The sequence below is a fragment of the Magallana gigas genome, chromosome 8 (genome assembly GCF_963853765.1).
Source record: "Magallana gigas chromosome 8, xbMagGiga1.1, whole genome shotgun sequence".
NCBI classification, from domain to species: domain Eukaryota; kingdom Metazoa; phylum Mollusca; class Bivalvia; order Ostreida; family Ostreidae; genus Magallana; species Magallana gigas.
The window spans coordinates 23280471-23294495 of NC_088860.1; the positions used below are offsets into that span (position 1 = coordinate 23280471).

Below are 14025 nucleotides of genomic sequence, written 5' to 3' on the forward strand. Positions count from 1 at the left end.
TAAAGCATGTAAATAGAGGTGACTTCACGTCATTGCACTTTTATAAGCACGTAGATAGAGGTGACTTCACGCCATTGCCGTTTAATAATCATGTAGAGAGAGGTGACTTCACGTCATTGCACTTTTATAAGCACGTAGATAGAGGTGACTTCACGCCATTGCCGTTTAATAATCATGTAGAGAGAGGTGACTTCACGCCATTGCGGTTTTTTAAGCATGTAAATAGAGGGGACTTCACGCCATTGCACTTTTATAAGCATGTAGATAGAAGTGACTTCACGCCATTGCGGTTTTTTAAGCATGTAAATAGAGGTGACTTCACGCCATTGCGGTTTTTTAAGCATGTAGATAGAGGTGACTTCACGCCATTGCACTTTTATAAGCATGTAGATAGAAGTGACTTCACGCCATTGCGGTTTTTTAAGCATGTAAATAGAGGTGACTTCACGCCATTGCGGTTTTTTAAGCATGTAGATAGAGGTGACTTCACGCCATTGCACTTTTATAAGCATGTAGATAGAAGTGACTTCACGCCATTGCGGTTTTTTAAGCATGTAAATAGAGGTGACTTCACGCCATTGCGGTTTTTTAAGCATGTAAATAGAGGTGACTTCACGCCATTGCGGTTTTTTAAGCATGTAGATAGAGGTGACTTCACGCCATTGCGGTTTTTAAGCATGTAGATAGAGGTGACTTCACGCCATTGCCGTTTAATAAGCATGTAGATAGAGGTGACTTCACGCCATTGTCGTTTAGGTTGCACTACAGTATTAAATTCTACTATATATTCTTACCAAAATTGCACAACTTTACATACAGATTAAAAATTCAAAACGAACTTCTGAAAAAAATCCTCTTGACATCTTTTTAAACAACGCTTCATTTACAAGTTTCTAGCAAAATACACACGTGCATCCAGCAAGGCGTGAGACTTTGTTTACATCGAAGTTACACATGTGCTTGAAAATCAAGCCCGGGACTTTTCACCCCCCTCCAGAAACAACGCGCATCAAAAATTCAAATGACCTCGCATTATTACAAAATTGGGATAGTTAGACCTCTTACACATTGTTTTTCATCTCATAAAAAAAATCAGCTCCTGTCTCGAGCGGAACCGCCCCGAATTCAAAGGAAAATTCGGGAATTATTTTGGCTCAGCCATGTTTTGACGTGAACCTTCAGTGAAATACTGTTATGACACCTGCAATAAGCATGTAGATAGAGGTGACTTCACGCCATTGTCGTTTTTTAAGCATGTAGATAGAGGTGACTTCACGCCATTGTACTTTTTTAAGCATGTAGATAGAGGTGACTTCACGCCATTGTCGTTTAATAATCGTGTAGGAAGAGGTGACTTCACGCCATTGTCTTTTATCAACCTGTACATAGAGGTGACTTCAACCATGTGGATAGAGGAGACGTGTTTCACAGGGGTTTTTTCTTATTTTTATTTTATTTTTTTTCATTTTTTGTATATATTGTTTTAAAAAACACAATTCTACATTTTGTTTTAATTTTAATAATTTCAATAAAACAAATTAAAAAAAAAAAAGAACCGTATGGGTTTTTCTTTTGTTTTTGTTTGTTTTTTTGCGGAGGGGGGGGGGGCGTTTTTCTTAACGGAGAGTGCACTGGTTGTAAAAAAAAAAATCAATAAAACTGAAAAAATGATAGGATGATATGTCTGAAACTTATTGCATGCAGCAAATAAATTAATTTGTACTATTTAGTAAATGTTTCATTGAAATAAAACAGCCTGAAATCGTTCATGAATTTGATTTCAAAAGATTAATACTTATAATTAGTGTTAAAGGTTTTGGTTTTTCGAGCAACTACAAACTGCGAATTAGTTTCAATTTCAATATCCCTAACAGCCCTTATAGCCTCTTCAAAATCTTTATATTCTGCATTTTCATCCATCTTTATCATATGAAGTGTCTGCTTCGTGCAGCATCTTGAGCACGAGTCCTAAACATCATGTCGAGCCCGAAGCTAATATAGTCGATAAATTTACCTGAACTTCCGGTGACTTCACGCCATTGCGAATAGCAATAAAGGAATTTTGTGTCTATCGATCCCGATACTTAAACCGATTACGAAAACAAAAACATAAACTTCGCTAGCCCGGCTAGGCTAATATTTGATCCCGATTCCTTAGAAAATGCGGACAGCACTTTTACGGGTAATTTTATATAATTATAGTTAAGATCTAATGGTTTGAATGTTAAATTTTATCAGACAAAGCCAACTATTACTGAATTTGACTTGTATCGTGTTTTAATTCGAATTATCTCATCACTTTGATCAGTGTTGAGATGGACAGAGACACTTGTAACGTGTATATATGTTTTCTAGGTATGATGAAATGTTTATGAATATTATGGATATCCCTGTGAATATGACTTAGGTTACGAGCATAGCATATTTCTTTAACTTTAAAACTTATTATATTCATGCACTTTAAAAACTGTTAAATTAGGGTTTATATAATTATAGTTACATAAATTATATACTGTACATGGCATGCAGTTATTGTAAACATGCAATGATGTTCCTGTATATTCATTGGGCCTCTGCCAATTATTGTAATTGTGTTTGTGCCAATAAAATATTTGTATTTGTATAATCAGAAACATAAATAACATGTTATTTATGTTTCGGCGATAACATTTATAACATAACAATAACATTTATCAGGAAACATAATAAATATATCAATTCCATAATTGGGTGCTGGTATGTGATCCAGTCTGATCGTCTTATTCCTCTCCCTTTAATGATCTTGGCTGGAAGATCAATCTAGGCAGCTTTTCCCCTGGCAGGAGTTAAACTTATAATGGATCAGACCAAGATTCGAACTCATGCCACCTGAATCTCTAGTCAAGTGCTCCACCCTGACTAGAGATTCAGTGGGCCAAGGTTCAAATCTTGGTCTGGTCCATCATTTTATCCCCAATCCTGTTATACAAAGACGATTCACATATAATTATGTCTGTATTTATGTGTGTGTATACCAAAGTAAAGTTGTAAGTGGGTGAAGCTCTCAATCAATGTCAAATCAGAAAATAATCAAACGTGTGAATATAGTTTTACTAATTAATATTTACACCTGTGACAGGGAATCTTGTATCCCTGGAAATCAGCGTCAGTTAAGCCTGTAGCTCCGAGAACATGGTGCGAGGCCAGAAGATTCATCAGGACAACGCCACGTCTACACACACTGACAGACAGACAGAGAGCCCAGTTAGAGGAAGTCACCATGGTAACAAGACCAGTAGATCTGTTGTCAGAGGAGGAACAAATGATGAAAGAATCAGGTGAACAATTGTATTGGATCATTCAAATCCGAGCTGTCATTTTAAAAAGAGCTTGGACTTTCAGTGGAATGTGGCTATCTAGTTTGCTCTATCAAAGTTGTCAATTATTGCATAGGTATCATCGTTTGGATTTGCTAAGGGAAACTTACCAATATTCAAAAACTGTCAGAATTGTAAAGATTTTTCAAAGGTCTGCTTTATCTTGTAGAATGGATGCTGTTACATCTAAAATAAAAATGCGGTTCTGAATAAAGTTGGACAAGTTTTGTTGCGTTCAATTTATTAATATCTATTAGCAGTGACTTGACAGTTAACCAGAAGGAGATCTCACCTTTATCAAATTGGAGTTTAACAATACTTCCCAAAATCCAAGCATTTGTTAAAATGGCTTTTTTACACAAACTCTTAAGGACACTATTCCTGAATACCATTTATAGGTGTATATTATGATTATTTTCTAAGAATGTCAAAATTGACAGTTGTAATGTTTTTCTAGTACGGTATTTGACATGATCAATGTTTTTTCTTTTAAAGTCGCCAAACTTGCATCAGAAGTGATTAAACCTCTAGTCAGGAAAATGGATGAAGAATCTCAGTGTGACCCCACTGTACTCAAAGCCCTATTTGAAAATGGGGTAAGTTTGTATCCTATGTTTTAACTAGTACACATTGCAAGGAAATTGCATCTTATTCTAATTTACATATTCAACCAGTAAATCTTCATCATTAAAAAAGAAACCAGTTATTTTGCTTCATTTATTTTCTTAACAAGTTACATTCATTTGTTACTGTACAGTGAATGCTCTTATTATTTGAAAATGGCTTATATTGGTAAGTTTGTGTGGTACATATCTTACATCTACACTATAGTTCCCAGGTATCTTAAAGTGCATCCAAGTCACATGAGTACTGTGTGAGGAAACAGCAGCTATATTTTTAATCCATCTTTTTTTCATGCAAGTTGATGGGCATTGAAATAGACTCCGAGTATGGAGGAACCAACTCGACATTTTTTGCTGCAAACCTTGTGATTGAAGAGCTGGCCAAGGTGGACCCAGCCATCAGTGTGATGGTGGACGTACAGAACACACTGATCAACACCCTGATAAAGAAGCTCGGGACACCCGCTCAGAAGGAGAAATACCTCACCAGGCTAGCAACAGATATGGTAAGAGGGGAAGTTGCAGCCCTAGAAAGTATTATTTCAGGAGTAAAATTTTCAATTTCAAATTTTTTTTTTTATTTTATGGTAATTATCTTAATCCTCATTCACCTGATTGACAGGTTGGCAGTTTTTGTCTGTCTGAAGCAGATTCAGGATCAGATGCCTTTGCCATGCGCGCAGCCGCAGTGAAACAGAAAGATTACTTCATCCTCAATGGAACAAAAATTTGGATCACAAACGCTGAACATGCAGGGGTTTTCTTAGTCATGGCCAATGCAAACCCAACAGCAGTAAGCCACATTCTTACTAATTTTAAAAAAAGAGCAAAGTCTTGGTTTAATTGCTTTTTGAGCATTTTACTCACACATATTCTCATCAAATAACTTTAGAAAGGGTAATTACAGATGCAAGTTTTAACCATATTTTATTTTGCAAAGAACTACTCATAATCTTTATTCTTGGAATATAACTGATCACCTTGTAGTACTTTCATTTTACTTTCCTTCTGTATTTTCTCTCCATGCTAAGACAGTGCTACATGTATATTTTCCAGGGTTACAAGGGGATCACCACCTTCATCGTTGACCGGGACACAGAGGGACTGAGCATAGGGAAGAAAGAGGACAAGCTGGGGATCCGGGCCTCCAGTACCTGCCCGGTACACCTTGACAATGTCAAGGTAATTCAGTTACGCAACTACTTGTATTAATTTTAATTCCTTTTATTAGATGTGAAAAATAAATATTCTTGTAAAATTCTGCAAATCATACCTTGTTGATTGGAAAACTTCTCTTTTATTTTTCTGTTAATATTGTAAACTATATGAATTTACAACAAACTTTTTGTGGCTTGCAATTTTAAATCATCACAATTTGATTTAAAACAGCAGAATCGCAAAAAAAAAAATAATACTCACCTTAAATAAGGAATCTACAGTATTAAATAAAATATTGCTTTACATGTGACTTTTAGAAAAGAAACAGTTTAGATAGATTGGAGGTAATTTGAAAATATTGCTGTAAAACCTTACCGTGTCTTTAGTGTCGTTTTTTTAAATTGTTGGTTTGTTTTCAACTTTACAGGTGCCTGCTGACAACATCCTTGGAGAATTTGGTTTGGGATACAAGTATGCCATTGAAATGTTAAATGAAGGAAGGATTGGTATTGCTTCACAGGTAAAATTGTTCTTTACGAAATAAAGCTACTATATAAGCATAAATTTAATAATAAATAAGCATAGATACAGTAAAATTTAAATTTAATATTTGTGAAAACATTAAATATTTTACTTTACATCATTTATGGAAAAATAATGGTTCACATTTCTAGATGCTGGGCTTGGCCGAGGGCTGCTTCAATGCAACTGTACCATACACACTTGAAAGAAAGCAGTTTGGAAAGAGAATTTTTGACTTCCAGGTAAAGCTTTATCCATGGATTCATTTTTATAGAAGAAAGATTTCCTTATTGGTACAGTAGGAATATTATTGAGAGTGGGTGTCAATTGCGTTCCAGGCTATGAGGCATCAGATTGCCCATGTGGCCACACAGATTGAAGCCTGTAGATCACTGGTGTACAATGCTGCAAGGAAGAAGGAAGCCGGTCAACCATTCCTGAAAGAAGCTGCCATGGCCAAATTATATGCATCAGAGGTACAGTACATGTATATAATAGTATAAAGGGTTAGAATAGCTATCAAGAGAAGTTAGCTGTTGTTTCAAATAAAATAAGATTTTCAGTTGAGTTTAGCAGAATACTGAGTAATTGTGTAGATAAGGTACAAATTTAAAGTTCTTCCAAGATGACTTCTAATGGTCAAAGGCCATTGGTCACTAAATTTACTTTTCTACCTTTGGTACAGAACTCATTAATTTGTAATTTCCGGTATATGTCTAGTAACAGTCACTAAATGCAAATAATGATATAACCCCACACTAATGAACCAGTATACTCATTGTGAAGATACATTTAAGGAATAATGGTCTGCAGATGTAAGCATGAATAAGAGCATAGATGATTTTTCAAACACATTATGATTTGTAGCTGGCCACTATGACAACTTCCAAATGCATTGAGTGGATGGGTGGTGTAGGGTTCACAAAGGATTACCCCATAGAAAAATTCTACAGAGATTGTAAAGTTGGTGAGTACATGTATAATCACTCTTGATTGATTTCTTGAAACTCTTATATTGTAACATTAAAAATTATTTAGGATAAAAACGACAGACATTGTAGATATAGATATAATGAGATTAAGCAAAAGTCTTAATTTGGCTGCAACATTCTTTACAATTTATAGTAAAATTTTACATTAATATTTAAAGAACTGTAATATTTATCCAACCTTATGGATATACATGTAGCCAGTTGATTTCATGTCATAAAGATTGATAAGAAAAGCAAAGAATGAATTGTTAAGTGTTCCAATAATTAAAAATAACAAAATTAATTGTCATAATTATTAGAAATAAGTTCATCATGATTTTCACATTTTGTTTGCTTTAAAATATAATTTTCAACCATCTATACTGCAATATTTCATTTGGATATTTTTTTGTATTCAGTTCCCCAGTAATCATATATTCAGTACAGCAATTATTTTATCAAGTTCTTTTTTTTTTATCAAAACAGGAACTATTTATGAAGGAACCTCAAACATTCAGTTGAACACTATTGCCAAATGCCTGGAAGCAGAGGGATTTTCAGGGAACTGAACCAATTGTGATTAAATTACTACAGAACGATATACATGTAAACATACAATTCCTGGGCTATTGAGTATGTTTTTCTAGCTAAACTATGACATGTGTACATGTACCTTTAATCATCTTTTATTTCTGTGAGTCAACATGGAACAAATGATTTTGTGTAACTGTTAACCTCAACTGATATGAAAATGTAAAACTGGGGTTGTTTAAGATTGGCAGGTTCATTTCCTCAACAGTGGTGGTGAAACTTGTGTGGTATACAAGAGGTCTGGATGGTTTTGGCCATTTTTAGACTTTATTTATCTCCTTTAGAAGAAGAGCTGTGCCTAAAGATTAAAGAAAATGCTCCTAAAATGTTTGGATTTTTGCTTTACTTAATTTGCCTACACAACAGTATTAAGTATTAACTTAGTTTTTTAGCATCTTTTGATCTCTTCCCTTTATAGAATGTACTTGATAATAGTGATAATTTAATAGAACTGTCCTGTCAAACAAAACAATCATGTATTCATCAAATGAGATTAGCTGTATATCATTTTTATTATAGGATTATTTATGACTCGCTCTTTAAGGGGATTTTTTAAGATCTCCTGAACTGTTTGTTTTGTTTTCTATATCATGTTTGTGCATTTTACAAAAGTTTGAATAAAAAAGAACTAAGGAAATTTCTGTGTCAATTTTTGAAACATTATTGCTCATATACAAGGTAAATACACGCATGCATAATCATTAAGACGTTGTCTCTTTGAGTACGCAAAATATATTTTGATTGTTCTTTTGATATTTTATAATGCCTTATGTATTTTGTATATGATGCATCACTGGCTATTCATGACTATCATGTCAATATAATTAAATGGTGTGATTAAATTGATAATATTTCAACATTCTAAACAAACAAAATGAAAACACATGTGAATCTTTAAAAAGATTTATTTTGGAATCCTTATGTTTGACATGCTGAATGATTAAAGGACATTAGAAGTTCCTTAATAAGGTGAAGGATGTGAACAGTTGACCTCTTTGCACTGGTCTTCGGTTTCCATGCACCCCAAGCTTTTCTCCACTGCTCGAAACCTCCAAGTTTTTAAAGTCGGCAATGGCCTAAAATAATTTCATATATCATATGCATGGCTTGCTACCACAAGAAAGTCTCAACTATTGAATCAAGTATGCTACTTTTTATAAGTTTTTAGTTTAGTGTTATATACTTTAGTACTTACATGTGGCTTGGAATTTTTACCAATAACAAAAAATAGTATGATATTTAAAATGTTGTTGAATTGTTATAATGGGACTCAATAACACACACAGTCCTAGTAAAGATGAGCAATTCTAGCACATGTAACTTATACATGTATGGCATAGGCGTCGGAACCGGGGGGGGGGGGGGGGGGGGGGGGGGCTAGGGGGGGCTTAGCCCCCCCCACTTTTTTTGCCAAGTTATACCTAACCATTAGAAACATAGCATGATAGAGGGTTCAGCCCCCCCCCCCCCACTTTTTCTCGCAGGAAAGATTATTGTTCCTAAATTCACCTTGAAAGATTGAGAAGTTAGATTCATAAGCATACTAGCATTCAACAACATTTTTTATAAGTTTTTAGTTTAGTGTTATATACTTTAGTACTTACATGTGGCTTGGAATTTTTACCAATAACAAAAAATAGTATGATATTTAAAATGTTGTTGAATTGTTATAATGGGACTCAATAACACACACAGTCCTAGTAAAGATGAGCAATTCTAGCACATGTAACTTATACATGTATGGCATAGGCGTCGGAACCGGGGGGGGGCTAGGGGGGGCTTAGCCCCCCCCCCACTTTTTTTGCCAAGTTATACCTAACCATTAGAAACATAGCATGATAGAGGGTTCAGCCCCCCCCCCCCCCCACTTTTTCTCGCAGGAAAGATTATTGTTCCTAAATTCACCTTGAAAGATTGAGAAGTTAGATTCATAAGCATACTAGCGCCCCCCCCCCCCCCTACGGATTAGGATTTCCATGATTTTGGGAGTTACTTTTTTCTCAATATTTCTGTGGATTAGTCTAGCCCCCCCCCCCCCCCCCCCCACTTTCAATTTGCTTCCGACGCCTATGTATGGTATGTACCTGTTGTGACAGAATTATTGGACATCTCATCACTACCCACGTGACTGACTCGGAACAAGGGGGCGTGGTTAGAGATCCCTGGTAAGTGTAATAGTCGTTCTGATTGGTCGGTAAGATGTCTTTTAGAGCAATGTTATTGGTTATTACAGGACCCGTTCCCGATCCAGCGGCTGCACAAGAAACAAGTACAATACGAGGGTCAACAGCGCATAACCAGTGACTTGTATACGTCATTTACAAACAAATTACTCTATCCTTTCAAAATCAATATGCAACATACATTGTATAGCAGTTCAGGAAACGGTTTTGTATTAAGGTATCTTTGGTTTTCTTTCTTTTTTGTGCAATTGATAGCAATTTGCGAGCAATCTCACTTTCTCTCTCTCTCTCTCTCTCTCTCTCTCTCTCTCTCTCTCTCTCTCTCTCTCTCTGGGTACCTGGATATGCCTGAACCAGTGGTAAATCGTTCTCTAAAGCATTACTGAGGACATTTGCCTGGGTATTGACACATCCAGAGAAGGGCGTATTCCCTGAAGCTTGATTTTCCTGAAATAACAAGTGCTCTCATATTTATTTATAAAGTTTTAAAAATATATACATGCATGTACATTTAAAACTGTGAATTGTGTATCAACTTAGCAAATATCAGTCTAGTTTTGGTTATTTGTATCACGTATGTTTACATATATTCGCATAAAAAAAAGTTCCCACTGTAGCGCGTATGTATACAACTTAATTCATTTCCAATGAAGTTTTTTTCTTTGCAATTCTAAAAACTTTGACGATCGATTTGTAGCAAAAGTCCTGCATGTGATGCATTCATTTTGAACGATGCGCCAAGTAAGTTTGGTGAAGGCTTTGATATAAGTCCTATGAAACATTATGATATGCAACCTTTCTACATGTACATCTACAGTTCAAGCAACAAACATAAAGTCATTGCAATAAAGAATAGTAACAACCTGCACAAGAACACCGATGACTAAGAGTCCATCAGACTGACCCAAAGCCGTCTTGAAATCTCCATATTGAGTGTTATAAAACACCAGATGAACCTAAACAGAAAGAAATTTATACTTCTTAAAACTGTTTTATCCATATCCCGTACAGATTGGTTAAAAGGGTACTTTTTCATTTTGTCAGAACTTGAAGATAGAGAAATCGATACAAAATAATGAGCGGGACTAACATTTGTAACTTTGCAAGCTCATGAAACCTTTTTTCCGAACGATTCAGGGGAATAAACACAAACAAAAAAGCAGTATTATAGGCAGAAATTATTTGATTGATTTATTATCACGTAGGGCATGAGACTTAAAAGTGAACGATGATATATACCGGTATGTATATTTTCTTTCATGAATTAAAATGCATTATTATACATATTTGTAATGCTGAGTAACACAAATAGAAAATGACATCACTTTTAAATTTCCTTATAAGGAAGCAAAATAAAGTTCATGATCCCTTACCTCCATTGGCTGAAATACATTGTTAAATGAATGTTCCGACCCAACTGAACTCGAAGATGTTCCCGAGTGGAAATGGAAGGATTCAAATTTGAAAGACTTTCCACTAAGTCCAAACTGGTTAAGGTTCGATAACAGGATTTGTGGACTAGCGTTCACTTTGTACTCCGACTTGAAACCTGGAAAGGAACATTCATTATATCAATACCTGAGTTTATTGGTTAAATTGACAATAATTATTAATATCATGAAGGCTATGTATTTTGGTTAATTAAATAAACTTTTATTTAGAAGAAAAAAAAATATGTGAAATGGAAATTTAAATATTGGTCCGAAACAAATGAATAATTATTAATAATATTGCAATAGATACAGTGTATCTTCTATTGAAAAAAGGGACATTTTTATAAACACATTCTTAATTTTCAAGAATGTGAACTTGTGTCATAAAAGTTTGTTTTAATTGACTAGTACTTTACATCGAAAACAATTTTTTATGAGAGAAGTGCATCTACGATGTCTTTATATCTTTAGAATCGGTTATTTTATTATTCTACAATACCTTTTTATTTTTGAAACCTGTTTTCATCCAACTTAGAGCCATCAAAATATGTACAATTCCATCGATACCCATCGTCTTTTGTTGGTAACAAATGCTTTAAATGACCTTCCATTCATCCTATGCCATTATTCGCCACAAGTGTAACTATACGACATTGTATTCATCCGCCAATGCGCATCAATATTTTAATGATCATAGGGGTTATTTTCTGTCAGAATTGCTTATCATTTTTAAGACTTTACCAAAATGTTTGTTTCATTTAAAAAGGTCTAGTAGTACATGCTTTTTATTTAGATATTTAGAAATCTTACAAGCGTACCTTTATTGGTTACACTAACGGGAAACTGAAGGTCATCGTTTCGGTTAAAGGTGAAGGCGCCAAGACCGGTCTGTCTGGAGGAGTCAAATGTTCTGATGTTGACAGGAGATTGCGAGGTAAAGATACAGACAAACCAACAAGGCGTGAGCACAGCCCAAAATGGCGGGCCTAGGAAGTAAATAATTAACATCCCTGTTTAATGCACCATAATAACATGAATACCATTTTCGAAAAGGTAAATATGATATAATACTCCTTTCTCATCCCTTTACACACAGACACCAAACGGAAATAACTTCTAACTTTAAAATTGATGTTACGTGTAACTTCGATTTCAATTTTGTTGGTTTGGGTCTGGCATCTACAGTCCTGTAGATTTTAAAAATAATTCAATAAATTTAATAAAACTTACATCCATCTACTTGATATATTTTTTTAAAAAGGATATCTGTAATTAAGCTTTAATTTTTGTAAAAAGCTCGACTTTATTTTCTTTTTAACATTTTTGACTTACCTAAACAACTGCTTAGATTGTAGTTGAATTTTCCTTTGTTACAGTCGGATTCAAAACACTGGGTTGACTGGGCGGCCGAAAAACGTCGCAAGAAAAACTGAAGAACAACAAGGAAACAAAAACAATAACGTAGCATAGTGAAAGTTACCAATCAAAACTACAGTGCCCACCGTTAACCAAGATATCTGGCAAGCTCCTGTATTTATGCAAGTCTTGCACAATTTTTCCACGTCACGTGATGTGACGTGATGTGATTTTGTATGCATAATTGCCCTCTTTTCTGTTTTGATTATAGGTTACACTGATCAGTCTATCGATAGATGCAAAAATGTGCAAAAATTCATGCATCTAAATTTATATTTTGGGTTATCAGTTTAAAAATATGCGTCAGTACCTGCAGCGATGGTACACCAGATAAAGTGAGTGTTTTCTACAAAAACAAAGAAGCAGAAAATATGGTAAGGTGCAACGCCAGTCTTACTCAAAATAAGAATAAAATGAAGAATAAACCATCCGAACGAAAAAACTGTCATGAAAAATGAAAGGACAGAAATTTTCTTAAAATACCCACATGCATTATAAAATGACTCGTATATTTATGAAAGTGAAGATAGCGTCCTTTACAAAATTTTTAATTATTTAAAATCAAAATTTGTACATAACATGACGTATTAATATTACTCTTTGTAAAGGATACAAAACAAGATCGCCCATTCTGATGGAATCTTTGAACACTATTTTGAAAAATTGAGATTTTAATCTATAAATAACTTGCTTGCTTCATCTAAAAATCTAGTATTACTGTTAATTTATGCTTATGTATCATTCATAAATGTAAATATCACATAAAATTTTATGTTTTTAAGAACTGTGTTTTCATCAATATTCATTAAATACCCATTTTTGTGGATTTTGTTGTTGATTTTGGTACACGAAATTAAATGTTCATTGCAGTGAAATGGTCAAGAACTCGTGTTCCATTGAAACTGATTTCACAAAATCCATGTAAATTGTTACCAACGAATATCATGCAACTACAGTAATCTTCACAAAAGAGAACTCAGGTATGAAATTTATACTTAAGGATTAAAATTTTCGTGTAGATTATTGTTAATTATTATTGTAAGTTATTGTGTATACTCTGTTCAAAGGAAGCCGAAAATTATGAACCTTTTTTACTTTGTTTACACCTTCGCTAGCGAAGATGGCGTGTTTTAAGATTTAAGATAATTATATTCATATTAAAAATATTATGATGGATTTTTTTAATCCCAGAAGGTTTAATGTTTTTATATTTTTCTCTCGTTCAATTTTGATATACACGTAGATTAAGAGGTATAAAACTGGGTTAATGCAAAAAAAATACAAACAAATGTTTCGTGAATTTTGTTTTAATTTTCTGTATGTTCATTAATCTTCGTGAAGTACAAAATATTGTAAATGGAAATGTCAATTTTAGTTTTAAAACATCAGCACGATAATTTTAATCCTTAGGTATAAACTACATACAAGTGCAAGCTGAAAATCCTTTGTTGTCTTTATCATACAAGAAAGTTTCAGTCAACAGATTTCGGGAAAAAAAAACAAACCGAAATACATGCAGATAAAAGTATAAAACGGAAGCCTTGCTCGTTTTTATACTGAAATACATGTTAATGTTCGTAGATAACCTGCAATTTGTATATAAGACGGCAGTCAACTGAATAATATTGACGCAGAAATGTACCAGAAATCATTATCACATTGAGAGACCTATCTAATGTCTGCGGGTTTTAAAAACAGTTGTATGCATTATCGACGTCGGAATCAAAATTTAATGGTTTTAATGTATTTATGTCCAAGTTTTCGGTGAAATT

At 34.1% G+C, this 14025-nt stretch overlaps 2 protein-coding genes across 2 annotated transcripts; one reads left to right on the plus strand and one right to left on the minus strand.

Annotated features, from left to right (window-relative positions):
- The first annotated feature begins 2056 nt into the window (after window positions 1–2056).
- LOC105329007 (short/branched chain specific acyl-CoA dehydrogenase, mitochondrial) lies at window positions 2057–7524 on the plus strand. Its single transcript, XM_011430107.4, has 11 exons — window positions 2057–2182; window positions 3119–3317; window positions 3852–3952; window positions 4279–4485; window positions 4602–4772; window positions 5036–5161; window positions 5565–5657; window positions 5812–5901; window positions 5998–6135; window positions 6527–6626; window positions 7117–7524. The coding sequence occupies exons 1-11, from the start codon at window positions 2162–2164 to the stop codon at window positions 7197–7199; spliced, it is 1329 nt and encodes a 442-aa protein (XP_011428409.3). The 5' UTR covers window positions 2057–2161; the 3' UTR covers window positions 7200–7524.
- A 587-nt stretch (window positions 7525–8111) lies between these two features.
- Window positions 8112–11408, minus strand: LOC105329005 (carbonic anhydrase 2-like). The gene is made up of 6 exons (XM_066069062.1): window positions 11405–11408; window positions 10778–10953; window positions 10268–10360; window positions 9743–9851; window positions 9306–9475; window positions 8112–8297 (listed from the first exon to the last, which is right to left on the minus strand). Exons 1-6 carry the CDS (start codon window positions 11406–11408, stop codon window positions 8172–8174), a joined length of 678 nt encoding a protein of 225 aa, XP_065925134.1. The 3' UTR covers window positions 8112–8171.
- Window positions 11409–14025: the final 2617 nt, after the last annotated feature.